At 47.5% G+C, this 27576-nt stretch overlaps 1 protein-coding gene across 3 annotated transcripts in view; it reads right to left on the reverse strand.

The window, feature by feature from the left end:
• The window catches only part of RIN3 (Ras and Rab interactor 3), a 173767-nt gene that overhangs the window by 47646 nt on the left and 98545 nt on the right, over window positions 1-27576 (reverse strand). For all 3 annotated transcript variants that reach the window (XM_032287593.1, XM_032287595.1, XM_032287594.1), the window contains one exon: window positions 23546-23618. In XM_032287593.1, the coding sequence (XP_032143484.1) occupies window positions 23546-23618 (73 nt within the window). The remainder of the gene's footprint in view (window positions 1-23545; window positions 23619-27576) is intronic.

A 27576-nucleotide genomic window follows, 5' to 3' on the forward strand; every position in this document is an offset into this window, starting at 1 on the left:
CGGCCAGGCCACATGGTAGCTGAAGGTGCTGTGTACTGAGTCCAGGGTTTCTGAATTCCGGCACAGGGCTGTTTCACATGGTCAGGAAGGGGTGCGTGGCACTGCCAGGGCCCCAGGATGGGTGGTCTCGAGTCTGTTTCATCCTAGTGTTTAAGGCCTGGGGACCCCCTTTCCAGCCATGTCTCCCGCTCTTTCCTCATTATCCCACCTACCCTATTCTCTGAGCCCATTTCCTCCTCTGTGAAGACAGGAATGGATGAGAGGGCAGCCAGCAGTGGTTATGAAGACCTGGCAGCCACCACTGTTTTCTTCCTGACCTGTTCCACCCTCCCTCACTCACACTTTGTCCACGTTCTCCCCAAATCCTGATGCCAGTCACTGAAGTCCCATCGTCCATCATCTGCTGAGCCTCCCACCATGGCTTCAACCAGAGCCACCTCCTCCCTGGGGTCTTCATGGCTTTACTTTCTGCACCTCATCTTCCTGGTGACATGAGGCTGTGAGCTCTGGGAGATCCTGGAATGGGTGGGTGCTGCCTTCTGGGTCTCCAAAGCCCCACCCTGCTTAGCACTCACCACGAGGCTCCAAGGCTCTTTGCTGAATGGACCCAAATTCAGGAGCTGAACTAGAGGCACAGCAACAGAGAGACCACCTGGGATGGGCGGGCCCTGGTTGGGGCACCTCTGCCCAGCGAAGTCAGCTTCTGTGGCCTCCCACGTGCCCCCATGATCTCTTGGGAAGCGCTTTGATGGAGCTGGGACATTTGTGTTTACCGAAGAGTAGGATGGGACAGGCTGTGGCACAGGTTCTGGGTCCTTTTCTGAGGTCCTGGGGGTGGCCTTGCGCTTCTCCACTGTCAAATGGGCTGGGGGCCAGCCAGCTGCTGTTGGCATCTTTTGTCATTGTGTGATTCTGCTGGAACCTGAGGTCTTCTGATAGCCAAACTGGATGGGCCCTCCATGCTCCACTCCCCTTTCAGGCCCTGACCGCTACCACTAACCCCAGCTCTAATTTTGAAGGGGGGCAATATTCATCCCAAGTTGCCTCTGTTTACTTCAGTTACCTGGTGGCTTGTCGGCGGGGTTTCCGATGGTCCCTCTATCTCTGTGTGTATCATGGTGGCCAGCAGAGGCCCTCAGTCCATCTGTGCCCATCCCTTCCCATCTCTAAGCTTATGCATAGGGGGAACAGCCCCTCATCCTCACCATCTATGTCCACTTACATTCTACACACCCTTCAAGGCCACACCATGGACCTCTTCTTTCTCCATGACCTGGCGTTCAAGGGTCTCATGCATCTCTGCTTCTCCATATCCCACCCAATTCACCGCTTCACCTAGAGGAAGCTTCTTCCCATCCACAGGAAAGCACACAGAGGAAGTGGGTGTTTGTTGAGCATCTACTATGTGTCAGGCATGGGGCTAGGTGTTTTGGAGGCTTTAAATGATATTCTTACTATATCACAGGTGCCCTGAGGGCAGGCACTAGTATCTCTGTTTTACAGCGGACACAGAGGCCCAGAGAGGTGAAGGGATTCACCCAAGACCCCCCAGCCAGTAGTAATTTCCGACAGAAACACTGAAACATTTAAAAATCTATGCTAATATAAAATTTGATTCTCTACAGGGCAAAACTCTCAATCAGTATCACAAACCACTTACTACATTTTTTTTTTAAGGAAAAGGAACTATCACTTGTTAAGCTTTATCAATCACTCACCAAGAGCTTTCCCCGCTATCCCACTTAACCCTTGAAGCAATCCTGAGATGGAAGTGCTATCGTCTCCATTTGTTAATGTTGGATTTTTTTTTTTTAATTAGAAAAGAAACACATATTTACTGTAGCCAAAGTCATACAGTACAAAAGTGCTTAAAATGTGCAGGTCCTTCCTTCTCCAGAGGGTCCTGCTGTCGACCCGAGAGTCTCCCACCCCGTGGCCACAGACAGGTATCAGGCCCTGGCCTGTTGGGAACTGAGCGCACAGTAGGAGGTGAGTGGCGGGGGAGTGAGCAAAGCTGCATCTGTACAGACAGCTGCTCCCACCAATCGCATGCGGGGGAGTGAGCAAAGCTTCATCTGTACTGACAGCCGCTCCCACCAATCGCATGCGGGGGAGTCAGCAAAGCTTCATCTGTACTGACAGTCGCTCCCATCGCTCGCATTACCGCCTACGCTCCACCTCCTGTCACATCAGCGGCAACATTAGATTCTCGCAGCAGCACGAACCCTATTGTGAATTGTGTGAGTGAGGGATCCAGGTTTTGTGCTCCTTCTGAGAATCTAATGCCTGATGATCTGTTACTGTCTCCCATCACCCCCAGATGGGACCGTCTAGTTGCCTGAAAACAGGCTCAGGGCTCCCATTGGTTCTACATTATGGTGAGTTGCATAATTATTTCATTATATATTACAATGCACACTAGTAACTGAAATGAGGTGCACAATAAATGTAATGTGCTTGAAGCATCCTGAAACCATCCCCACCCCACCCCTGGTTCATGGAAAAATTGCCTTCCACGAAAGTGGTCTCTGGTGCCAGGGTTGGGGACTGCTGGTCTACACTCTGGAGAGTGAGCTTCCTGGTCCTTCTTTAATGCACACACATGCGTGGCCAAGCACATATGCATGCACACCATTATATATATATATTTTTTTTTAGTAGAGACAGGGTCACACTATATTGTCCAGGCTGGTCTTGAACTCCTGGCCTTAAGTGATCCTCCTGCCTCCACTTTCCAAAGTGCTGGGATTACAGGCATGAGCCACCCTGCCCAGCCCCCATCATGTATTTTAAAAATGAAAATGGCACTATGTTCCATCTATTGCTCTGCAGCGTGCTTCCTCCACTGAAAAGTTATCTATATAGTGAGCAAGTCCACACATGTATATTGGCTTCTTTTTCTGTGCTGCAGAGTAACCCATGGGATGACCGTCATTTATTTTATTTCAGTTTTCTGAGGTGGAGTCTCACTCTGTTGCCCAGGCTGGAGTGCAGTGGTGTGATCGCCACTCACTGCAACCTTTGCCTTCCAGGTTCAAGCAATTCTCCTGCCTCAGTCGCCCAAGTAGCTGGGATTACAGGTATGTGCACTATACCTGGCTAATTTTTGTATTTTTAGTAGAGATGGGTTTTCACCATGTTGGCCAGGCCGGTCTTAAACTCCTGACCTCAGGTGATCCACCCACCATGGTCTCCCGAAGTGCGGGGATTACAGGTGTGAACCACGGAGCCCAACCACTGTTTTTCTTCTTTTGATGATCATCCAGGCTTGCTTTCTCTCTCTCTCTCCCTCTCCCTCCCTCTCTCTTCCTGTCTTCCCTCCCCCGGCCTCTTTCTCTCTTTCTTTCATTAATGCTAACCATTACAGAGCTTACTAAGTGTCCAGGAGTGGTTTTAAGCACTTTACACGTATTGGCTTTTTAAATCCTCTTATCAACTTCACAAAGCAGGTGCTTTCCTTATGCTCATCTTGCAGCTGTGAAGACTGGCACAGAGAGACTCAATGGCTTGTCCCATCTCACAGCTTGTAAGTGACAATGCCTGCATCTGAATGCAGGGTTCGGGCTTATAACCCCTAGACTACTTGTTTTTAGCAAAAAGTTATTTCCTAATTGCTACTGGATCCAAATGTGCTGAAAAGAACGACTTCAGCGCATCATCTTTCTGCCCTCAAGCTAAAATTTCTTTTTTCTTTTTTGAGATGGACTCTCACTCTTGGCCAGGCTGGAGTGCAGTGGCATGATCTTTGCTCACTGCAACCTCTACCTCCTGGGTTCAAGTGATTCTCCTGCCTCAGTCTCCCGAGTAGCTGGGACTACGGGCAGGCACCACCACGCCCAGCTAATTTTTATATTTTTAAGTAGAGATGGGTTTTCTCCATTTGGTCAGGCTGGTCTCAAACTCCTAATCTCAAGTAATCTGCCTGCCTCAGCCTCCCAAAGTGCTTCGATGAAAGGTGTGGGTCACCATGCCTGGCATCAAGCTCATATTTCTATTGAATAAATTCCTAGATGTAAGTCTGCTGGGCCACAAGGTAGATATATTTGAAGAAATGATAGAATTTACCAAACCGATCTCTCTTCCTCAAGCTTGCTCCTGTTTACACTCCCACAATGCCTCTGATGGGCTCAGAAGTGAATGGTCCCAAGCTAATGGAACAGCTGAGGCCTGCTCCTCCTAATTCTATAATAAAAGACTGTCACTAAACACCTGAGTCCTCCAACCTCAGCTTCAGTGTGTCCTCGTGGTGCCCTCTTGCTCCATGACAAAGGTGGAACCTGGGCAAATTGCCCAGTTTGGGCTCTGGAGGGCAAGTCAGTTTCGTGCCTCCGTAAACATTAGCAGGCGTGAAGATGAGGAAGGCAGGAGTCTCAAACTGGTGCTGCCACGCATGGCTTATTCATCCCCAACTGCTGAGTCCTTAGGTCTTGGAAAATAACAAGAAAAACCTCAGATAGGGTGCTGGGGTGGTGGAGGCTCCGCCTGAACACTCACTGACAGTGAAAAACCAAAAGGGAACTAGGCACTTGTGAGGGACTCCACTGGGGCTGCCATATCCATGCATACTCTGCAGGTTGCCTGGATCAGAATCCTCTAGGGGATCTGCTAGAAATGCAGATTGCTAGGTTCCCAACCAAGGGTGCTTAGCATCAGGTCTGGGGGTAGGCTGAGAATCCACTTTTTTTTTCCCCCCCAGATAGAGTCTCGTTCTGGCACCCGGACTGGAGTACAGTGGTGCAATCTCAGCTCACTGCAACCTCCGCCTCCTGGGTTCAAGCAATTCTCCTGTCTCAACCTCCCAAGTAGCTGGGATTACATGTGCCTGCAATGACCCCCCCCTCACCCCAGGGTTGGAATTCTTAGTAGAGACTGGGGTTTCACCATGTTAGCCAGGCTGGTCTTGAACTCCTGACCTTCAGTGATTTGTCCTCCTCAGCCTCCCAAAGTGCTGGGATTACAGGCGTGCGCCACCATGCGCAGCTGAGAATCCACATTTTTAAACAGCTTCTGGGGGGATCCTGATGCATGCCACCAAGGTCAGGGCTATTAAAAAATATTAAAATTAAACAAACTTCCTGACATGTGTGTGTGTTTATAAACTAAAAAATCCACTAAAAAGCATTCACAACAATAGGAATTTTGAAAATGGGATTTTCAGAATAAATATCCTGACATTTCCCCCACACTCCCTCCCTGGGAGGGTCAGCTTGTGTACTTCCCAGGGAGCCAGTGCCCCTTTCTGGAGGTCTCGGTTCTAGCTGGTGCTCTCCAAATGTTTGTAACCAGACAGAAATACCTTTGACATCATGACACGGCATATGTGTACATGCACACACACACCACTGAAACGAAAGTTTAGCAAACCGAGACTTATTCCAACTACATGAGATTCTGGTAGTTTCTAGTCCAGTTTACTTTTTCATTTAAAAACAAAAAAAGCCAGTCACGATCCACTAAACTGATTTTATAACCCTCTCTGAAATGTTTTCCAACACCAGCAACCAATTCTCCAACTCTCCGGACGCCAACTGGGTGTACGACAATTCAGCTCAATTCTGACGCTAATTACCTGGATGGAGAGTTAGGCTCTGCAGACTTAGGGCTTCAGTCCCCCAAGACTGCCCCCTCTTCAGAGGCAGGTGCAAGTCTCAGGCCACCAGCGCTTCTGACCCGCCAGCTACGGATCAGAGCTTCCCAGGCACAGCCATGAGATTTCTTCTAGGGCCAGGATGCCCAGCCAGCCATTCCCTCCTCTTGCCATCCCCTCCTCCGGGACAGGAGGGTGGTGGCTTAGTCACAATGCTGGGCACATCCTAGGGTGGGGCAGGCCTGAGAGGCTCCTCTCTTCCTTCCTCATTCTGGGTAATGGCGCCCACATCTTGAGGCCAATGACTGCAGTGCCCAGGGCTGTGCTGCGGATCAGGCCCCATGATCCTTGCAAGGTACTGAGCAGAGCACCTGGCACCAAGTAAATACTCAAGAAACCATCAAGCCTGTTCGTTCTCCTATCATCAAAGATGGAAACCCCAGCATCTCCCATCTCCCGCTGCCGCCTCCCTCAGTGGCTGCGCTCATCCCTCTGGTTCCCCTGGCTATTGTCTGGGGAATAGGGCCAGCATGGACGCAGCAGCCCCTTGCTGGTCTCTGCTCTCCCCTTCCTCCAATCCCACCACCTGCTATGGCCGGGTCGCTCGCTGAAGAGCAGTATGATTTCAGCAACAGGCTCACAGCACCTGCAGTAGGAAGTCCCTGCAACCTCCAGTCAAGGTGTTCGAGGCTTTCCAAGCATCTCATCTGCCAACCATTATGCAGTTCTGCCATGAAGCCACTCCTGAGGCTGCTCACAGCTTTCCCACTGCCAGGCCTTTGCCCATGCTGTCTTCTCTGCCTTAAATTCCCTTCCTGCCCTTCTTTGGCTGGCTCCCAACATCACTTTTCCATAAAGAGGACCTCAGGTCTCCCATATGTGGAGGGAGCAGCTGGCACGGGACAGCACAGGCATCCTCCCAGCCACAGGCCCGGCAGTCAGCCTCCTGGGCAGAAGCAGCTGGGGCTTGCAGCTCAGACACACTTGGGTTCAAATCAGCTCAGAATTTGGCTGTGACACTGGGGTAGGTCACATCCCCAGCCTCAGTTTCTCTCTTATTTGTTTCTTCTCACTGTATAGTCCAGGCTGGAGTGCAGTGGTGCGATCTCAGCTCACTGCAACTTCCACCTCCCAGGTCCCGGTTCAAGCAATTCTCCTGCCTCAGCCTCTCAAGTACCTGGGATTACAGGCACGTGCCACCATGCCTAGCTAATTTTTGTACTTTTAGCAGAGATGGGGTTTCACCATGTTGGCCAGGCTGGTCTTGAACTCCTGACCTCAGGTGATCCACCTACCTTGGCCTCCCAAAGTGCTGGGATTACAGGTGTGAGCCACCATGCCCAGCTGCCTCAGTTTCTTTATCTATAACAGCAATAAGAACATGCTTGATGGTTTTTTGAGCCCTTACTTTGTCCCAGGCACTCTGCTAAACCCCTTCCAAGGATCATTGGGTCTGACCCTCAGCACAGCGTCGGGGGCTGTCATCACTGAAGTGTGTCTGCAGATGGTAATCCCTTCCCTAAAGGTGTTATTGCTGTAGGGGTTAGAGGCAGCTCTGGGCAGTCGCAGCACAAAGCCTAACCCAGCACAGATGCCCCGTTAGCAGGAGCCAGTCACCAAGCCACTGCTGACACTCCACCCCCCGATGGCTTTACCAGCTCTACACACCCACCCACTAGCCTCAGTGGGGTTTGCCCTAAGTGCTGGCCCTTGGGACCATCACAGCTTGTTCTGGTGCTGAAGCCTCGCACATGCCTAGGGTGGCCCCAGATTTACTTTATGCTCCAGAGCTGCCCACAGGACCAGGCTGAGGTTGGACTCACCCTGCAGTCGCACCCTCACTGGACTTCTCCCACTCCCCGTCCTGCTCCCCTACTCCCTCCTGCTTTTTCCTCGAGGGCAAGTCCTGAATCATCCCTTGGATATGAATCCTGTCCCAAAGTTTGCCCCTAGAGACCCCTAGCTAAGCAACTGGTATCATTCACCCGGAAGCAGTTCTCAAACCCTGGTCTGAGACAGGCTCATTATAAATGCAGATTCCTACTTTTAGGAGGCAGAGGTGGGTGGATCATTTGAGGTCAGGAGTTCAAGACCAGCCTGACCAACATGGTGAAACCCTGTCTCTACTAAAAATACAAAAAAAAAAAAAAAAAAAAAACCAAATTAGCTGGGGGGGGGGGGTGTGTGCCTATAGTCTCAGCTATTTGGGAGACTGAGGCAGGAGAATCGCCTGAACTTGGGAGGCAGAGGTTGCATTGAGCCAAGATCATGCCACTGCACTCCAGCGTGGGCAACAGAGTGAGACTCCAACTCAAAAAAATATATAGATTCCTGTGTCCCACCCCAGAGCCACTGAGTCAAGATCTCCTAGATAGACCCCAGGAGTCTGTATTTTTAACCAGCTCTTTGGTGACGGTGGGAGCCAGCCCCGTCTGGAAACCCTCTCTAGAGTCCTCATGCCAGTCCACGTAGGCTTTGCATTAGGTTTGGGGTGAGCATCTCAAAGCAGAGCCTGTCCCCTTTTTTACTTCTGGGGGACAGAGGCTGCCGACAGATCACAGCTGTGCTTCCTGAGTGCTAGACTGGGAGGGACGGGGGCGTCCTGCTCTGGAGAATTTTCACTGTGCAGCTTGGCCCTCTGGGGCCTGCCATGGTGTCCTGGAGAATGAGCTCCAGGAATAGGCTCTCAGCCCAGCCACAGGCCCCCAGTGCTCACTGACCAGAGGGTCTGGGAAGGGAAAGGGGCCTGGGTGGGCTTGCTCAGGGCCAGGCCGGTGGTTTGGCATAGTCTAACTAAACACCAGGACTGACGAGCATCCACTGAAACACCCCTCTGTGTCATGTTCTGGAGGTGACACAAGGCACATGACATACCTCTGGGATGTCACTCACTGCGCCTCCAGGAGTTTGACTCTGGAGGAGTCTGTAGGGCAGGACTTAGAATTGCACAACCACAGAGCTCTAGAACTTGAGTGTTCCATCTTGGCTAACATCCCCTTGATGAGGGAGGCAACCGGGGCCAGGAGGGGTCAGGTGACTCACACAGGGTCAGAGGCTATCCTAGGTGATGGCTCTCCAACTCCCAGCCCAGGGCTCTCCCTCCCACAGTATCTCACTTCTGAGCTGCTCACAAAATCAGGCCTTGGAGCTGACACCCCCCAAAATATGGTAATGCCAGGCTCTGTGCCCTGTGGCCTCCTTGAGAGTACCCTGGGAGTTTGAGGGAAGGCCCAGGGGCACCTACTTTTCTGGAACATGGAGGAAAGGTTGAGAGGTGACAGCAGTAAGCTTGGTGACTATGGCTCCAGAGCTCCCTGGACACAGACGAAGTCTCTGCTCCAGAAAACCCCTATGGCCCAGTTTGTGGAAGTAGAATAAGGGCACTGACTGGGTGTGGGGCAGGGTGCTGTTTCTTTTTGAAACAGGGTCCTGCCTTGTCACTCAGGCTGGAGTGCAGTGGCACAATCTCGACTTACTGCAACCTCTGCTTCCTGGGTTCAAGCCATTCTCCTGCCTTAGCCTCCTGAGTAGCTGGGATTACAGGCATGTGCCACCACACCTGGCTAATTTTTCTATTTTTAGTAGAGATGGCGTTTCACCATGTTGGCTAGGCTGGTCTTGAGAACTCCTGACCTCAAATGATCCTCCCTCCCCGGCCTCCCAAAGTGCGGGGATTACAGGTGTGAGCCTCTGCACTGGGTCAGTGCTGTCTCTTTACCTGTGTTACCTTATTCCTTCCTCCAGCACCAATGTTATGATATTATAATTCCAATTTGACAGAAGAGGAGATTGAGGCTCAGAGAGATTGAATAACAAGTTCAAGTTCTGGGCTTTGCCATTATATCCTCATTCATTCATTCACAGCACATAGCATGTGTCAAACGCTGCTAGGCTTCTTCCACTATGGTTAAGAACTTGGAACTGGCCTCTCTGAGAGCCGAATGTGTCATAACGTGCCAAGGGCCAGGAGGCTTCTGATGTTTTTCCTTGTGGGCCTACAGGGACCTGTCAGCTCATCAGAATTATTGCAGGATGCACACAGTGAGGCCTCTGTAGCACAGAGTCTGCACTTTGGAGCTGTATCTGCTTTGAAACCCTACCCTGCCGCCATTTACCAGCTGAGCAAGTGACTTCTCTCAGTCTCAGTTTCCTCATCCGTAACATGGGGATAGTGTGAGCATTTACCTCCTGAAACTGTTTGCAAGATTTCAAAAGAGAATGGCCATAAAAGCCCTTAGCACAGCACCAGGTACCTGGTGTGCCCTTAGAGGCGGCAGCTGTTAGCAGCGACTATTACTGAGACAGGAAAATAGGGTCTGGAGGCAGGGGACGTAAGGCCAGTTTGCACTTCAGCTATGACAGGAAATATCCTCTCCACAGGGTGTAGGTCAAGTAAATGACTTTGTAACTTTACTTCATCCTCTTCATTTACATAAGGTGTACCCCAAGTAACCAGTGGAATTCTCTAGAGGCTATTTGAGCTCCCCCAAATTCTGTAACAGTGCCCTTGAGCCCCTATGCTTGGGCCCGCTCCCACACTGTGGATGTACTTTCATTTTCAATAAAACCCTTCATTTCTTCTTTGTTTTGTGTGTTTTGTCCAGTTCTTTGTTCAAGATGCCAAAAACCTGGACACCTACACCAGTGACATATGTTGGCAGGCCAGCCAGGGGGAAGAGGTAAGCCCAAAGTTTGGGATTTCTTTTTCTCCTTTCTCCTTTTCCTTTCTGCTCCATATAGGAGAATCTCTCTCTCTCTCTCTCTCTCTCTCTCTCTCTCTCTCTCTCTCTTTTTTCCTTTCCAACTCGGGACCCTTGGTGGGCAGCGCCTAAATACAGAAGCAACTGCAGGTTTCTGGCCATGGCCAGTGAAGCTAAGGGGTTTCCAGTGGAGAAGCCTAACTACCACCGCCCAGCGCCCAGTTCACTTAAGGGACCAGGGTCTTTTTCATTTTTCTCCCCCTCTCTTTTTCAGCCTTTCAGTGGCTGTTTCCCAGTAGCTCCTTAGTAATTGAGGGTAATTCACTGGGGTCACTTACCAGTATTGTCTGAAGGCCCAGGAATGAATGGAATAATTGCCCTGTCCAGAATGGGGAAGGATTCTTTTTTTTTTTTTTTTAATCTATTCCGAGTGTGGTCCCTGATCCCTGATCCCTACGGGTGGCAGCTCGGAGCAAATTTGCATATTTCAGGACTTAAACCATCTTTTTGTATACTAAATTATTCCCTTCTCCTGTTCAACTGGCTAAGGGCAAAAGAAACCCACCCAGCCTCCGGTTCCTATCATTAAAGTTCATGGAACGGGAAGCCTAGGAAAGCGTGTCCTTATCAAATTAGAAGGATGCTAAAAGGCGGGGATTACACCCAGGTGCCAAAGGAAAGCTCACAGCAGGCTCTCGAAGTGGTGCCAGTGCCCACCTAAGGTCAGAGACATCTGACACTTTAAGAGTAGACCCCGCAGGAGGATGCCCTCGGTAATCCTATAGACCTCAGCTTCCTCAAAGGGATGCTCTTAGCAGAGGTTCTGAGGTCTAGTACTGAGCTCCCCTTAGAATTTTCTCTTGCAGTTGCAATGCTGCTTGGCCCCCAAATTGTTTGGAATCTGGAGTTTACTGTCTACTGGGAAAGTGGGATAGCGTTGCATGGATCCCACGTGTGCTGCTGTTGTTAAGAACAAATAGCTCCTCTTCAAAGGGTTTTGGTTCTTGGCTCTTTGTTCCATTCTAAGAGGTCATCTTATCCATTCATCTGTTAGCCATCCCTATCTCTGCTGTGCCTAAACACACCCAAGATGTCCTGTCCTGTCCTCCTCCTTTGATGAGGTCAACAATAGCCAATCAGAATTAGCCTAGATTGTGCGGTCCGACCCCAGCCCGCGGTGGAGGACCCAGGAACAGCCGTGTGCCGGCTATAAAAACCCTCGCTCTCACTGTTTTGGCAGCTGTTCTCTGTTTTGGCTCGCCCTCCTGTGTTTTGGTATGCTCTTCTTTGTTTTGTCGCGTTCTCCCTTGCCTCTGCTTCGAATGCAGGAAGCGCCCTTCTATAGAAGTAAATTGCCTCGCTGGGAAAACTTTTGCCTGAGTGCTGATTTCACTTTGTGGCAACGACAGTTCGTTTCTAACAATCTGGAGGCTTGCCTGGGATTCCCATTCTCCTCTGCGGAAGGGGTCTCTGGTCATCTCCCGGAGTAGACCTGTCCCACTGCCTCGTTGTGGTGGCCTCAGGGGTTCGAGATCAAGACCCCACTTGCTGTGACGAATAAACCTGGACTCTTAGCAACCTGAGAAGCAAAGGCTTCCTATGAACTCCGCGGTGACCGGAAAACTCTGTGCACAGACCAAGGTAAGAAAAGCCACAGGGGTGGCGAAGTATTTCCTTGGTTGACCTGCCCCCTCCCCAGGTGGAAGGTGTGTGTGAATGGTCAGTGCAGTGCTGCTTGTGTGACTGGTGATAAGGACTACTGCTGTGCGGAGTGAGTGGGTCCTATCTGCGGTTCCATGGTCACCTCATGTGCCATCCATGGGGCTATACTGGCACACCAACGCTAAGAAGGACTTAATTTCCCAAGAGGAAGCAGCCAGATAGGACGAAGCGAACGGAAATGAGGGCAAGGAACCTCCAGTTGGGTGGAGGGAGGCTGTCTCTAGAGAAAAGGGAAGGCAAGAGATCTCTTGTGAGAGAGGTTGAGCCACACATACACTCGAGGGAGCATCCAAAAACTCCAAGATGGGAAACACTCCCAGTAAGACAGGGAAGTATGGGGACAGTCGGATCCCCTCTGATAGTCCTTTAGATCTCATGCTAAAATATTGGAAAGAAAATGAGAGGACTAGGTGCAAGAAAAAGCAACAGATGATAAAATACTGTTGCTGCATTTGGACCAAGGAATCCATCCTCAAACCTGAAGTCTTCTGGCCAAAATTTGGATCAGATGAGGATTGGGTCTGTCAACTTTTAATTTAGTATGTGAATGTCAAAAGTTTGGTCTTGCAGGAAGAAATAGACTATGCTCTCTGCTGGAGAAAAGGACCTGTTCCCCTTTTTCCCCTAAAGAATGCAGGCGAAGGATTAGGTGTCACACTCTCCAAAGTAGGTGTAGTAAAACCAACCCCTAGGCAGAAGGATCCCATGCCTGGGACCCTCTAAACCACCTTCCTCCATTTAATTTCCCCCCCCAATTTACCTGCCCCCTCCCCAGGCAGCTGCTGCCACCCTGGACCCAGTCCTAGATCCTTCTCCTGCTCCTATTATTCATCCCCCTTATAACCTGACTCTTGGGAATTACTGCCGCCCCATGAGTCTGCTCCTGGTCAGCCTAAGTATCCTTCCCTCAAGGGACTACAGCGGGAAGTAGAGCAATGTAAAAAAGACTTTCAAAATCTTCCTTTCCCCTCTGCCTCTACGGAATCAGCTCCAACTCTCTTCTCTTTGAGAGAGGTGCCCCAGGGAGAAGGAGCTGTTGGCTTTGTAAAATGCTCCTTTGACTAGTTCAGAGGTTTGAGGTTTAAAGAAAGAGCTTAAGCCACTGCTAGATGACCCATAAGGGGTAGCAGACCAAACTCATCAATTCCTAGTCCCCAGTTATATATGCTTGGGCTGAATTAATGTCCATCCTGGGTATCCTCTTCTCAGGGGAATAAAGGGGAATAATTTGCAGGACCGCTATGACAATATGGGAACGTGAATACCCTCCCGGCCAAAATGTTCCCACAGCAGACCAGCATTCCTGGCCCTAGATCCTCAATGGGATAATAACAACGCAGTCCACTGAGAAAACGTGAAAGATCTTAGGCAAATGATAATTAAAGGAATTCGGGAATCAGTGCCCTGCACTCAGAATCTTTCCCGAGCATTTGACATGCAGCAGGAAAAAGATCATGGCCCCATGAAATTTCTAGAAAGACTAAAGGAACAAATGAGGAAATATGCAGATTTAGATCCAGAAGACCTTCTCGAGCAAGGAATGCTAAAGCTACATTTTGTCACAAATAGCTGGCCAGACATTGCAAAGAAGTTGCAGAAACTAGAAAACTAGAAAAACCGGTCCATAGAGGAACTCCTAGGGGAAGCCCAAAAAGTTTATGTGAGGAGAGATGAAGAGAAGCAAAAACAAAAAACAAAACTTACGCTATCCAGCTTCCAACAGATGGCTTCAAGCCCATACGCTTCTAAACAGAGACTCCGGGGGGCCAGGAATTATAAAGGGTCCAAACTTCTGTTTGGAGAACCCAGGCCTCCAACTCAGGGACCCAGACCCTCAGCTACCAGGCCCTCTAAAGCATATGGGGGAACAAGGTCAAAGAATCCTAGAACTGAGGGAGAGGAAGGATGGGGTAAGGGCTTCAGATGTGGAAGAGCAGGCCACTTCGAAAGAGAATGCCTCGAGTGAGGAAAGGAAAAAGAAACCGCTCACGGCATTCCAGGAGGAACAGGGAGTCAGGGGCTCTGTCTTTTCTCTAAAGACCCACCAAGAGCCCTTGATAGACTTAGAGGTGGGACCCAAACACGAGCTTACCACCTTTTTAATAGATTCTAGGGCTGCTCGCTCCTCTGTTTGCTATACGCCCTCTAGTATAAAGTCATTAGAGGAACTTCTTGCCTCAGGAGTGAGAGGGGAAGGATTTAAAGCCAAAGTTGTAGAAGAAATAGAAGTTAAATACAAAAATCGATCAGCTAGTATTAAATCCCTGCTAATCCCTGAAGCAGGACAAACCTGTTAGGAAGGGACCTGATGTTAAAACTAGGAATAGGCCTACATGCCTGGCCTGAAGGATGTTTCACTTCATTGAACCTGCTCACCACCCCCAGAGAAAGTTACATTCACCCCAGTGTGTGGTCAAAAGAAGGGAACCAAGGGAAACTATGAATCCCCCCAATTCATATAAAGTTGAAAACCCCTAGGGAAATAGTAAGGAGAAGGAAATGCCTAATTCCTCTAGAAGGCAGGATAGGCTTCAAAACTGTAATGGAAGGTCTTATTCAGGATATCAGGATAAGTTATTGAGCCCTCTACGTCTCCATATAATGTCCCTACATTACCTCTAAAGAAATCAGATGGGTCATATGGGCTAGTACAAGACCTCCGGGCCATTAACCAAATACTCCAAGCTACTCACCCTGCTGTCCCCAATCCTTACACTATCCTCAGCAAGATTCCACATGACCATCAGTGGTTTTACAGTAATAGATTTAAAGGATGCCCAAAGACAGCGGAGACATACATGCTTTTAAATGGGAAGATCCTCATTCGGGGCGAAATCAACAATACTGCTGGATGGGCTTGCCCCAAGGATTTACAGACTCTCCTAACCTGTTTGGCCCAATTCTTGAACAAGTCTTAGGGCAGATATCCGTCCCAGTGTAAGAAAACTAATAAGCAGGCCCTAAGAAAACGACCTTTTAGGGGCAGAAGCCCAGGATTGAGGCCATTTCAAAGCATTCAAGTTGACTATGCTGAAATGCCTCCACTAGGTCACCTTAAATACCTATTAGTAATAGTAGACCACCTCACTCATTGGGTGGAAACCATTCCCCTCCTCAGCTCAACAGCTAATACTGTGGTCAAATTATTACTAGAGAACATAATTCCCCCATTCAGGCCAGTAGAAGACACTGACTCAGACAAGGGACCCATTTTTTTTTTTTAATTGCAAATAACATTAAAAGGCTTACCCAAGCTTTAGGAATCAAATGGGAGTTCCATAACCCCTGGCATCTGTCCTTATCAGGAAGAATAGAAAGGATGAATCAGACTTTAAAGAATCCTCTAACTAAGTTAATTTTAGAAACTTGATTACCCAGGCTAAGTGTCTTCCCATCATTCTACTCAGGATCCGAACTGCCACTCGAACTATGGGTTACCATATTTAAGTTTCACTAGTGATATTCCCACTTTTGAGACTAAAGATCAGTTCCTTAGGAACTATATACTTGGTCTGTCTTGTATCTTATCATCCCTTAGGACTAAAGGTCTCTTGATGCAAACCCCACCTCTTGAGTTTCCAGTCCATCAGCACCAGCCTGGAGACTACATCCTCATTAAGAGCTGGAAAGAAGAGAAGCTTGAACCGTCCTGGGAGGGACCATATCTAGTGCTCCTAACAACTGAAACTGCAGTCCGAACTGCTGAGAAAGGATGGACCCACCACACCCAAGTCAAGAAAGCACCGGCCCCTCCGGGGTCATGGGCCATAGTCCCAGGAGAAAATCCTACCAAACTAAAGCTAAGAAAAGTTTAACTCTCTTTTCTCTATTCTATTACTCCTTTTTCTTTCCTTGTTCTGTTACTAGCTACCTCATTATTAATGTAACTAGATCAGACTCACCCCAGATCATCACCTTTGATGCTTGTTTAGCTGTGCCTTGTGGGGATCTCCAAAGCCAGAGAGAGCTTGCAGCAGCAGAGAAATATCTCTGCCCCTCCAGAGTAGATGCTTCCAGGTTTTTTAGGTACCCATTATGTCATACTTGGGAATATGTTGTTTGGACCACTCAAAGTCAAGACTGGGTCCCCTCAAGGGATTTCCCGCTAGCAGTTCTAAAGCCCTATATCCATTTTACTAAAGGAAGTGCCCCTCCCGATTGTCAATATAACCAATGTAACCCGGTGCAAATTTCCATCACCATCCCAACTCTCCAGGATTCCTCCCCAACCCTAAGCCGTTTATATGGTATGGGAGTAGATGTAACAGGAAAAGACCCCATAGGAGTCTTCAGATTGGACTTCATTGCACCCCCACCCGCCAAGTCCCCACCTCCAACCTCTTCTCGACCTGCTAACCAGACTGTCATTTCATCTCCACCCAATGACAGGACCAAAGTGGCTATTGTAGAGGTTAAAACTTTACAACAAACACTGGCAATTGAGACAGGATATCAGGATGTAAATGCCTGGATGGAATGGATTGAATATTCCGTTCGCACTCTAAACAAAAGCGACTGTTATGTTTGTGCGCGCGGTAGGCCAGAGGCCCAAATTGTCCCCTTTCCACTTGGATGGTCTTCTGACCAAGTGGGCATGAGCTGTATGGTAGCTCTTTTCCAAGACCCCACAGCCTGGGGTAATGAATTCTGTCAAGCTCTCTCTCTGCTATTCCCTGAAGTTCAACACTCTGTGGGTCAGCTGCCGAGGGCCATCCAGCTTCCATCTCCAGACACCAATTTTACTTCGTGTCTCTCACGACATGGAGAAAATCTGGCGTTCTTTGGAGACCTAAAGGGATGCAGTGAGGTGAAGCCTTTCCAAGAGCTTACCAATCAGTCTGCCCTTGTTCATCCCCGAGCTGATGTATGGTGGTATTGTGGTGGACCCCTACTGGACACTCTGCCAAGTAACTGGAGTGGCACTTGTGCTCTGATTCAGTTGGTCATCCCTTTCACCCTGGCATTTCATGAAACAGAAAAAGAGAAACTACAACACCGTAAAACGAGAGCAGCCCCCCTTGGATCTTTTGACTCTCATGTCTATATAGATTCGATTGGAGTCCCACGGGGGGTGCCTGATAGATTCAAAGCCCGAAACCAAATAGCTGCAGGATTTGAATCCCTACTTCCATGGATAGCTATTAATAAAAATGTAGATTGGATAAATTACATCTATTATAACCAACAGCGATTTATAAATTACACTACGGATGCTATCAAAGGAATAGCTGAACAATTAGCACCTACTAGCCAGATGGCGTGGGAAAACAGAATAGCCCTAGATATGATATTAGCAGAAAAAGGTGGAGTTTGTGTTATGATAGGAGCCCAATGCTGTACCTTCATTCCCAACAACACAGCTCCTAATGGAACAATTACAAAAGCTTTACATGCTCTTACCTCCTTATCAAATGAATTGGCCACAAATTCTGGGATAAATGACCCTTTCACAGGATGGTTAGAGAAATGGTTTGGTAAATGGAAAGGATTCTTTGCCTCTATTCTTAGCTCTCTTGCAGTCGCAATGGCTGTGCTTGTTTTTGTTGGATGCTGCATTATTCCCTGCATTCGTGGACTAATCCAAAGACTTGTAGAAACAGCTGTCAGCAAAAGCTTCCCTACTTCTTCCAAATCCTATACTGATAAGCTCCTCGTCATGAAAGAACTACAAAGACGAGCCATGTTAGATAAGTTTAAAGAAGAAAATGTATAAATTCAAGAGAGGGAAATTGTTGTTAAGAACAAATAGTTCCTCTTCAAAGGGTTTCGGTTCCTGGTTCGTTGTTCTATTCTAAAAGGTAATCTTACCCTTTCATCTATTCGCCCTCCGTATCTCTGCTGTGCCTAAATATGCCCCAGATGTACCGTATTCGTCTTCCCCGTCAATCACCCACCCTTACCTCCTTTGATGTAGCCAATCGGAATTAGCCTAGATTGTGCGGTCTGACCCCAGCCCACCGGGGAGGACACAGGAACAGGGTCTGCGTCAGGGATAAAAACTCCTGCTCTCCTTTGTTTTGGCATGCTCTCCCTTACCTCTGCTTCGCATGCAGAAGCGTCTTCTATAGAAGTAAATTGCCTTGTTGAGAAAACTTTTGCCTGAGCGCTGGTTTCACTTTGCGGCACCGACAATTTGTTTCTCACACTGCTGTTCTAAGCATGGGGCCTGGTCAATGTGTGATTCCCTCCTTTTGTTTGGCCCCAGTCCTCTTTAGAGTCTGGGGAGTTTTCCTCTTTAAAAATCAAACTGCCATGAAGACTGCTTTCCCCGAAATTTTGGTTCATAGATTTCACTGGATTATCTATTGGGGCAAAGTAAAACCAGCGAGCTTGTATTGTTATCTCATGGCTAAAGTTCCAAGCTATCGCATCTGCGTTTATGTGTGTGTATACATGTCTAGTTGTGTGTATGTGTGTATACACTTGTTGTTACATGTCGTGTCAACCAAAATTGACTTGTAGGTAGAAGAGTGCTAATAAGTAAGTCTGAGCAATTTTCAGGTTCACGTTTCTTAAGAATAACTTTACTAAACAAGTTAGCTTAAAAATTATTGGTGGAATAAAAACAAATGCCTTCAGAATTGTCAACACACATTTTGTCTGAATTTTATATTTGCCTCTGCTAGATATTTTAAAATGTCATTGTTAATTCAAGCTGGGAGCTGCTTGGAGCAAGCCTGCTTCCCATTCTATTCAAAGTCTCACGAGTTAAGTGCATACCTGATTGCCCTATTTGGAAAGAGTAATGGGAAATTCAAAAGAATGCAACCATTTGTCTCACACCCACCTGTGATCTGAAAGCCCCCAAGTCCCCTCCCTGCCTTAAGTTGCCCCACCTTTCCTGACCCAACCAGTGTTCATGTTACATATGTTGATCGATGTCTCCTGTCTCCCTTGTTAAAAGTAAAAAAATAAGTACAGTGAATGGGATAAATATTTTAGGTAAACTTTTTGTGTAAATCAAATTCTTAAAGTTATTTTTGACGCTCATTTACTATCTGAGTCATTTCCAGTTAAAGAAGGTTGTGATATGGGGAAATATGTTTCTAAAATTGTGGAATTGCTCTTGTCTATAAATGCCCATATCTAATAGTTCAGGATTTCTTGCTTTTTAGGGTTTCAGTAAGAGTTTAGGTTACTAAGGATAAAAATTCTAGTTAACATGTAATTTCATATACAAAATGTGCCAGAAAGGGTTATGTTATTAGTGGAAAAAAAAAGAATAATTTTGCCTATTTCAGAAATTATCTAAAAGTTAGTTCAAATTACAGATCTGAAAAGATTATTTATGAAACAATATGGCAAGGAACCATTAAATAGGGGAGAAAGATGTGGACAAAGTTTAAATAATAAAACATTCTTTAAGACCTGATAAAGAATTGGAGACATTTGGTTAACTAACATTTTTATAGTTAAAGCTGTTAGTCTTGATTAAAGTAACGAGGACTAAACTCTGATTTTTGAAATAGTGTCCAAATGCCTATCTAAGGGGTCTGAGGAGTCATGCCCTACAAACCATAAAATTCTCATCAGATGGGTTTCATTTAACCCTATACAGTGTGACTTATTTTCCAACCTGACTCTGGCATAACATTACGAGACAAAGAAGAAAATAAAAATATTTTTCCCCCAAAACACGTTTTTTGGTCACATTTTGAAATGGCCCTGAAAGCCATCCTTTGTGGGGGGAAATTCTCATCTGTAAAGAATCCCTATTAACATAGCTAGACCTTTTCCTTCCAGGCCTATCCTCTCCAATTCCAAATAGCCACTTCTTTGGCTTTTAAAAATTGTTTAACTTGCCTGCTTTCCAGCTAGGTAAAGGCCTGCGGACAGGTGGAGTTGGCTCTAGCTATGCTGGGAATAGTCAAACCTTGTCAGAACATAACTTAACAGGTTTTATGTTAAGATTTGCCATTATAACATGCAATTAAGACTACAAGAAACAGTTTTATATGCAAAGTAAGAACAGTAGAATGTGTTTTGTTTTTTTTTTTTTGTAAAAGGTTATAAAAAGTTTTTACTGCTTGAAAATTTCTGAGACATTTTGGCAAAATAAATAATTTATAGTATTCTGGAATTCCAAAATCAAACTTCAGTTTCAAAATTGTCTTTCCTAAGGTCTGGCTCTTTGGATGGATCAGAGGGCCCCTGAAAACATCCAGAAAGGAGGTAAACAGGGTCATTTGACACGTTTAGGTACATGGGATTGCCAAATGATGTTCCATTTTTGGGGGTTTATATTTTTGTGAATAATAGTAATATATGTTCCAAAATTATATGGGATTTCTAACATTTTAATGTCTAAGTATATGCTATCAATTACAATTATGATTATTATGTTAAGTTACTATAAACCACAAAAATAACCAAATTTTCTTGTCAGTGCTATGTACCTAATTAGGAAAAACAACTGGTATCCAAAGGATGTAAGTCTAATGTTAATAAAGCATGGCCTCGTGGAGAACCAGCATGGCCATCTTGTCCTTCCTGAGTCCTTGCAGCTTTTACTATTAAAAGTTCTGCATTCCATGACTCACCATGGAAAAGATAAAATGATGCAAATCAAATACATTGATGTAGTGACTTATAAATTACTATAATAGTTTATAATCAATGCTTGATCACATCTTCCTGGGAAAACAATGAAAGCTTCAGGTAGATTTGGTCACCTGATGAGCCATTTAAACATTTTATAAAGGGATTTCATTCCGTTGTTATTTTCAGTGCATGTGTTCTGGTTGTATGAAAGCTTTCCCATGCAGGCGGGTTGATGTTATAACAGTAGATTATTATGCTACAGTGTATTTTCACCAGGTAAAAACGCTTTTTATAGTTTGGATCTTCTGAGAACATCAGAGAAAGACTGTCCTTGCCATCCACACTGCAACAAAACTTTGGGACCTTAAACTTTGGGTTCACAACCTCACAACTGAGAAGGGTCCCTCCACGCTCTTGGAGCTGTGCAGCCATTGGAACCCTTGGGGTAAGGCTAACAGGGAGGTTTCTCCCCAGAAGATGGAATCCTTGAAGCAAACAGCTCTTCCCAAGTTCACAGGTTAAGGCTTCTACTATCACGAAACTCTTATCTTTGAATATTTTCCCTTGCTTATGCCTCTATGAACAATAGACATGGAAAAGGGTCTGTTATGTGCAGTTTCATTTGCGAAGGGGTTTGCAGCCAGCCTTATACATGGATAAACTTATACTCTGATGGATAAAGGATAAAGGCGCAATGTAGGTTTAAAAAAAAACTTTCATGGTACCTCATTAGGGTGGCCTCATAATCAGTCAGAAACAAAACATTGGCTCATTCTTCTTAACCCACATCACGGGTTAAAGAGAACACTGCCAGGAGGCCTTCACTCTTCTACAAGGGCATCATTTGTTTGACCCTTTTCCCGTGGTTTAAAGGGAAAGAAGCAATGATTAGAAATGTATTCCTCATGATAGGCTCTATAGCAGATTCTACTGTAAAGGCTACAGCTACACAACGGACTTCAAATCCTCTTGTGAAAGTTATGATAGACTTGGCTGAACAAAGAAGTATCTGTGCAGCTGCTGGCACTTGTGGCCTCTGGAGAAATACATTAAATGAAGATTATAGAAATTCAGTAGTAGGGGATTAACAGAGAAACTGCTTAGTTAAGTCATGCTTTGATCTATTTGATTTCAGGAGGTTTGGTTTACGGCGACCTTGGGTAAGGGGCACGCTCCAATTTCTCACTATTGTCCTCCCAACAGTCATAATAATGGGTCTCCCTGGTAAGCTGGATTCTCTCAAAGGTTTTGAATGCTTGCATGCAGCCATCTCTAGAATGTCACATGGTTTCTCTTCAGCTGGAATAACAGGAGCTGAAAGAAGTGTGTGACCAGGAAGACACCGTATCCTATGAATGACATGCTGAGACTGGAAACCCAAAATGACGGTAACTGTGAGTGGTGCTAAGACGCTAAGTTTTGGTCACACTCTCACTTAAGTGAGAACTTAACCAAAAAGGGGGAGTTTTTTAAAACAAAATTCGAGGAAGCCATTGTTTTGGACTAAGCTCATTCACTAGGCCCCAACAAACCAAACCAAACCAAACCAAAATGGAATCACTTGTGCTAAGGCTTTAAGGAAACACATAGATTCTAGAACAGACCAGGTTTTGCTCTTTTCTCCTGCAAATCTCTATAACAAACATTCCTGACAGCATAGGTAGCCACCCCCTGAAGTTCCCATTAAATCTTTTAACCAAATTCATTTCCTCTCACCTAGAGACATCAAGCTTCAGATGATCATGCAACAAAGCCTCCAGTCAGTTCCAGGTGAAGACACCACCCCGGCCATCAAGAAGCTACCCTGCCTTCACCAGACAGAGCAGATGAGAGTTCCTTGATCCCCAATAGGTACGGACTATGCCCCAAGCCAGCATGAAGCAGTTATAGAAAAGAAAGAGACCACTGGTTCCTCTGCCTCCCATAAAGATTGATCATATCTCTCAGGGAAGAGATGAGGCAGGAAAATAGGTTCTGGCGGCAGTGAACATAGGTCGATTCATACTTCAGCTAAAACAGGAAATAACCTCTCCATAGGGCGTAGGCCAAGTAAGTATCTTTGTAACTTTACTTCATCCTTTTCATTTATATAGGGTGTACCCCAAGTAACCAATGGAATCCTCTAGAGGGTATTTAAACTCCCCAAAATTCTGTAAGAAGGACCTTAAGCCCCTATGCTCGGACCCACTCTCACACTGTGGAGTCTACTTTCATTTTCAATAAACCCCTTCGTTCCTTTCTTGCTTTGTGTGTTTTGTCCAATTCTTTGTTCAAGAAGGCAAGAACCTGGACATCCTCCACCGGTGACATTATCAGCCTCACCTTTCCTGCCCATCTGGACTCAGGAGGGTTCTGGCAGCTGGGGAGGGGTGGTCTAGGATGAGCATGGTTTTCATCAGAGGCAGCAGGGAGTTGTGGGCCTGGAGCCCACTGCTGGACCCCAACACACCACACCCAGTCTCTCACCAGCTCTTGTTAAGATCCTGTAGCTTAAGTCATTGGCTTACGGCACCAAAATGTATTTTTTAATTCTTACCCCAAACCAGTTCTGAATAAACAGACAATTCTCAGGGTGGTTAGCAGACACCCACTTCACCCAGCAGCTGCTTAGTAATCACAAGCCACCTCCCATGAAGGAGGATCAGCTCCTGTTAGTACCCCTACAGGAAGATCCTTCTAGAACCCCTCCAATGGGGGTCTGGTCCACACAGGACTCCAGGCTGTCCTTGAAGCTGATAACACAGGAAGCTGGGAGACAGGTCGAGAGCCACAGGTGCAGGTGTGGAAGGAGGGGCTCTTATTAGCTAATGTGAGAAAGCCTCTCAGAGCCTCAAGTCCCCTTGTGGTTCCCAGAGGGGCCTGTGCCCTCTCTCTGCATCCTCTGGGCTGCATCCCTCCCTCTGGGACTTCCCTGCGAAGTCCCCTGCACCCACCCAGGGTTGCATAGGATGTCTGCTGCAACCAGACGACCTCCTGCAGGGCTGGGTCTACTCACCTACTGACACAGTAGAACGCAATCAGTCTGAAGATGTCCTCAAACACAAGAACGGAGCCTTCCAGGTACGATACTGGGGAGAGACAAGAAGGGCCTTGGGTGAGGTGAGTATTCTGCCAAGGAAAAGGGGGGAAAGAGGGGACACATCTCCGTGCTCATTCTGGGTCCCATGCCGGGTTGTATGTGGCCCCATACACATCAGCTGCCAGCTGGACCTCAAGTAAGTGAGAAATGGACTTCCGTCATGTCAATCCACTGAGATTTTAGGGGATTATCTATTTGTATTAGTCTGTTTTCCGGCTGCTGATAAAGGCATACCCGAGACGGGATAATTTATAAAGAAAAAGAGGTTTAATGGACTCACAGTTCCACGTGGCTGGGGAGGCCTACAATCATGGTGGAAGGCGAAAGGCACAGAGCAGAGAGAGAATGAGAGCCAAGCAAAAGGAAAAACCCCTTATAGAACCATCAGAACTCGTGAGACGTATTCACTACCATGAGAATAGTATGTGGGAGACTGCACCCATGAGTCAATGATCTCCCACTGGGTCCCTCCCACAACACACGGGAATTATGGGAGATATAATTCAAGATAAGATTGGGGGGGGGGGTCACAGCCAAACCACATCACTATTAGAATAGCTGGTGTTAATATACACTCATCATTTTTGGCAAAATAACGCAGAAGGTTCTAGACTACAAAGCGGAATTAAACATTTTTAATAGATCACAGTCATCCCAAGCAGCAGTCTCAGAACTTGGCAATTCTGAGGCCCAGGAGAGGCCAGCAGAAGAGGTGTTGCCCAGTTCCGCCACAGCCTCCAGGAGGAACATAGGTTTGGGACACAGCAGTGGAGCCACTGGCCTTTCACCCAGATCTCCAGGGCCTCTTAGAACCTAACCTGATTGGCTGCACAGCTCACCCAAGGGTAAGGGCTACCCTAACGTTTATAGCTCTGGCAAGGAAGAGGGATCAAAGCTTTTGTTCAAAATCCATGCCAGGGTGGATGTGGCTGCTTGGAGGGGCAGGGTGCCAGGATGTGACTGTCAGTGCCCGAAGCCGGGGCCAGACTGACCAGTGCAGAACACAGCACCACGCTCTGCTCTGCTTGGGAGAGACAGGGCGAGGGGCTCACAGGGGCTCAGCAGGTTGTTGGAGGTCCCACTGTTCATTGGTGCCCGGCAGGCACCAGCTCCCACAACTCCCGACTCATCCTCGCACTCCCCACACCGAACAGTCATGCTCCCTGCAGGTGGGAGCCCCACATGAGTGCTCTCTGGCTCCAGAGGGGCCAAGAAACATGTGGACGTCCCACTGTGGTCTCAGTCTCCCAAGGTTCTAGTTTCCACGTGATAGAGAGGGAAGGCACGACCCGGCTTCCAGGTCCGGCTCTGAGCCTGGAACACGCAATGAGGCCTCGAGCGCACCCTTTCCCCCTCAGTGCCTCTGTCCTCCTACCTGTAAAGGGAAAGGAGCCCTTCCCTAAAGCCACACACACATAGGGGACATCAGTTTGTGGTTCTGTTTTCAAAGCCCACGACAGTACTCCACAGCATTAGAGGTCTCTGAGATGCTTACAGGGATACATGAACCAACGTGTTGTGTACGATTAGCTTCGTTTTTATATTTGCCTTCTTTCTGCATATCAAACTGTTCTCAACAGTTCACATAATTAAAAAAAAATAATTTGTCTATTTATGGCAAGAAAATCATGGTTCCCCATTGGGATAGATATAAAGTTTTAAAAGAGAATATAAAGAAAAGAAAAATATTAACTAGATGATGGTACAGGAGGTATTTGGAGGATGCCTACAAATGACTCAAGTCTGAGAGACCCCGGCCAGTGGCATTGGAATTCACAGGTAGGTGTGGCCCCGGGCGCCCCAGCGCCACCCAGTGTCTGCATCTGGTGCATTGCCGACTCCTTCCACAAGGGGCAGCACAGGCGTGGCCAAGGGAGGCTCAGGCCAAAAGACTTTCAGCAGCAGGGAGGGGAGACGGAGGCTCCATTTGTAAATGGGAATGGAAGGAAGGGCCTTCCTCAGGAATGCCTGGAGTGGGTTAGTGGTAACGTACACAGAAAGCCCAGCCTACATACCAGGCATACTCAACAGCCAGCGGCCTTCCTTCCCATGGAGGCATGCCCTCATCTTTGTAGAACACAGATAAACTTTGAAAACAAACTCAGTGATGCCCCTCTTCCGTGCCCCCTGGCACCTTACGCAAGCCCTGGACTCCTTTCCTGAGACAGCGTCCCCACAAGGCTTGTCATCTAGTCAGCTTGCTGGGTCAGCTGCCAGTGCAGGGACCAGGCTCTTTCGCTTTGGCAGCCAGGGCAGCACAGTGCTAGATGCAGAGGCCCACTGACTGTTTCACTGTTAAAACCCCAGATTTGTAAAATCATAAGCAAGCCTTAAGGGTCATGCTTGTTTCTTTGCAATAAACCTCTCCCCTGATCCCAGCCCCTGCCCCTTCTGCCACCTTTCCATTCCTGACCATGCAAACAGCATCCCCTCACACCGAGGCCAAACAGGGGGAGGCCCTGCATGCTTGGGCAGGCTTTGGTTCATCTTTAGTCTCCCTTAGCGCCCAGCATAGGGCATGGGAGATTGATGAATATTTACTAAAAGTCTGTCTGTCTGAAAAAGAGACCCCAGAGGGGTAAAGGCCACAAGGCACTGTGGCCAGGGTCTTAGACCTCCTACCATGTGGCTAATGGCCCTTCCCTCTAGGGCCCCAAAGGGACACCTCGGACTTGAGGAAGTTCCAACAGCCTCACACCTTTCTAGAACACAGGTGAGTGCAAACTGGCATAAGACAAAACAATCCTTTGTTCTGATGGGTGGTGAGCTTAGCTTCTAGACCACCCCTTGTCCTGTACTGCACTGGCCATGGTGGAGGTGGCGTGTGGGTTCCCAGGCCCTGCCATCTGCACGTGAGCATGTTGTGAGGTTGTTGCTTCTCCTCTCTGTGCCTCAGTTTCTTCAGCTATACAACAGGTGACATGGTTTGGATCTGTGTCCCCACCCAAATTTCCTGTGCAACTGTAATTCCCAGTGCTGGAGGTGGGGCCTGGTGGGAGGTGATTGGCTCATGAGAGCAGATCCTTCTGTGTGGCACCTGCGCCCCCACCTTGCTCTTGCTCCCACCATGTGAGACACCTTGTTCCCCCTTCACCTTCCAACGTGATTGTAAGTCTCCTGAGGCCTCCTCGGAAGCTGAGCAGATTCCGGCATCATGCTTCCTATACAGCCTGCAGAACTGTGGAACTGTGAGCAGTTAAACTTTTCTTTCTTTCTTTCTTTTCTTTTTTTGAGATGGGGTCTCGCTCTGTTGCCCAGGCTGGAATGCAGCGGCATGATCTTGGCTCACTGCAACCTCTGCCTCCCGGGTTCAAGCAATTCTCCTACCTCAGCCTCCTGAGTAGCTGGGACTACAGGCACATGCCACCATGCCCAGATAATTTTTGTATTTTTAGTAGAGACAGGGTTTCACCATGTTGGCCAGGATGGTCTTGATCTCTTGACCCAGTGATCTGCCCCCACTTGGCCTCCCAAAGTGCTGGGATACAGATGTGAGCCACTGTGCCCAGCTAAACTTCTTTTCTTAAAATTGCCCAGTCTCAGGTATTTCTTTATAGCAATGCGAGAACAGACAAATACAACAGAGGTAGTAAAGTACCCACCTGTTGAGGATTGACTTGTGTTCCTGCAAAAGATATGTGGATGTGATACACGTGAATACATGCGAATCTCTAAAACACGTGAATGTGACCTTATTTGGAAATAGTGTATTTGTAGATGTAATGAAGATGATGTCATACTCTATTAGGGAGGGACCTAAATCCAATGGCTGGTGTCCTCACAAGAAGGCCATGTGATGGGCCAGGCATGATGGCTCATGCCTGTAATCCCAGCACTTTGGGAGGCCGAGGTAGGTGGATCACCTGAGGTCAGGAGTTTGAGATCTGCCTGGCCAACATGGTGAAACCCTTTCTATACTAAAAATACAAAAATTAGCCAGCCATGGT

The sequence above is a fragment of the Sapajus apella genome, unplaced genomic scaffold, assembly GCF_009761245.1.
Source record: "Sapajus apella isolate SASKATOON/1434 unplaced genomic scaffold, GSC_monkey_1.0 scaffold20, whole genome shotgun sequence".
Taxonomy (NCBI): Eukaryota; Metazoa; Chordata; class Mammalia; order Primates; family Cebidae; genus Sapajus; species Sapajus apella.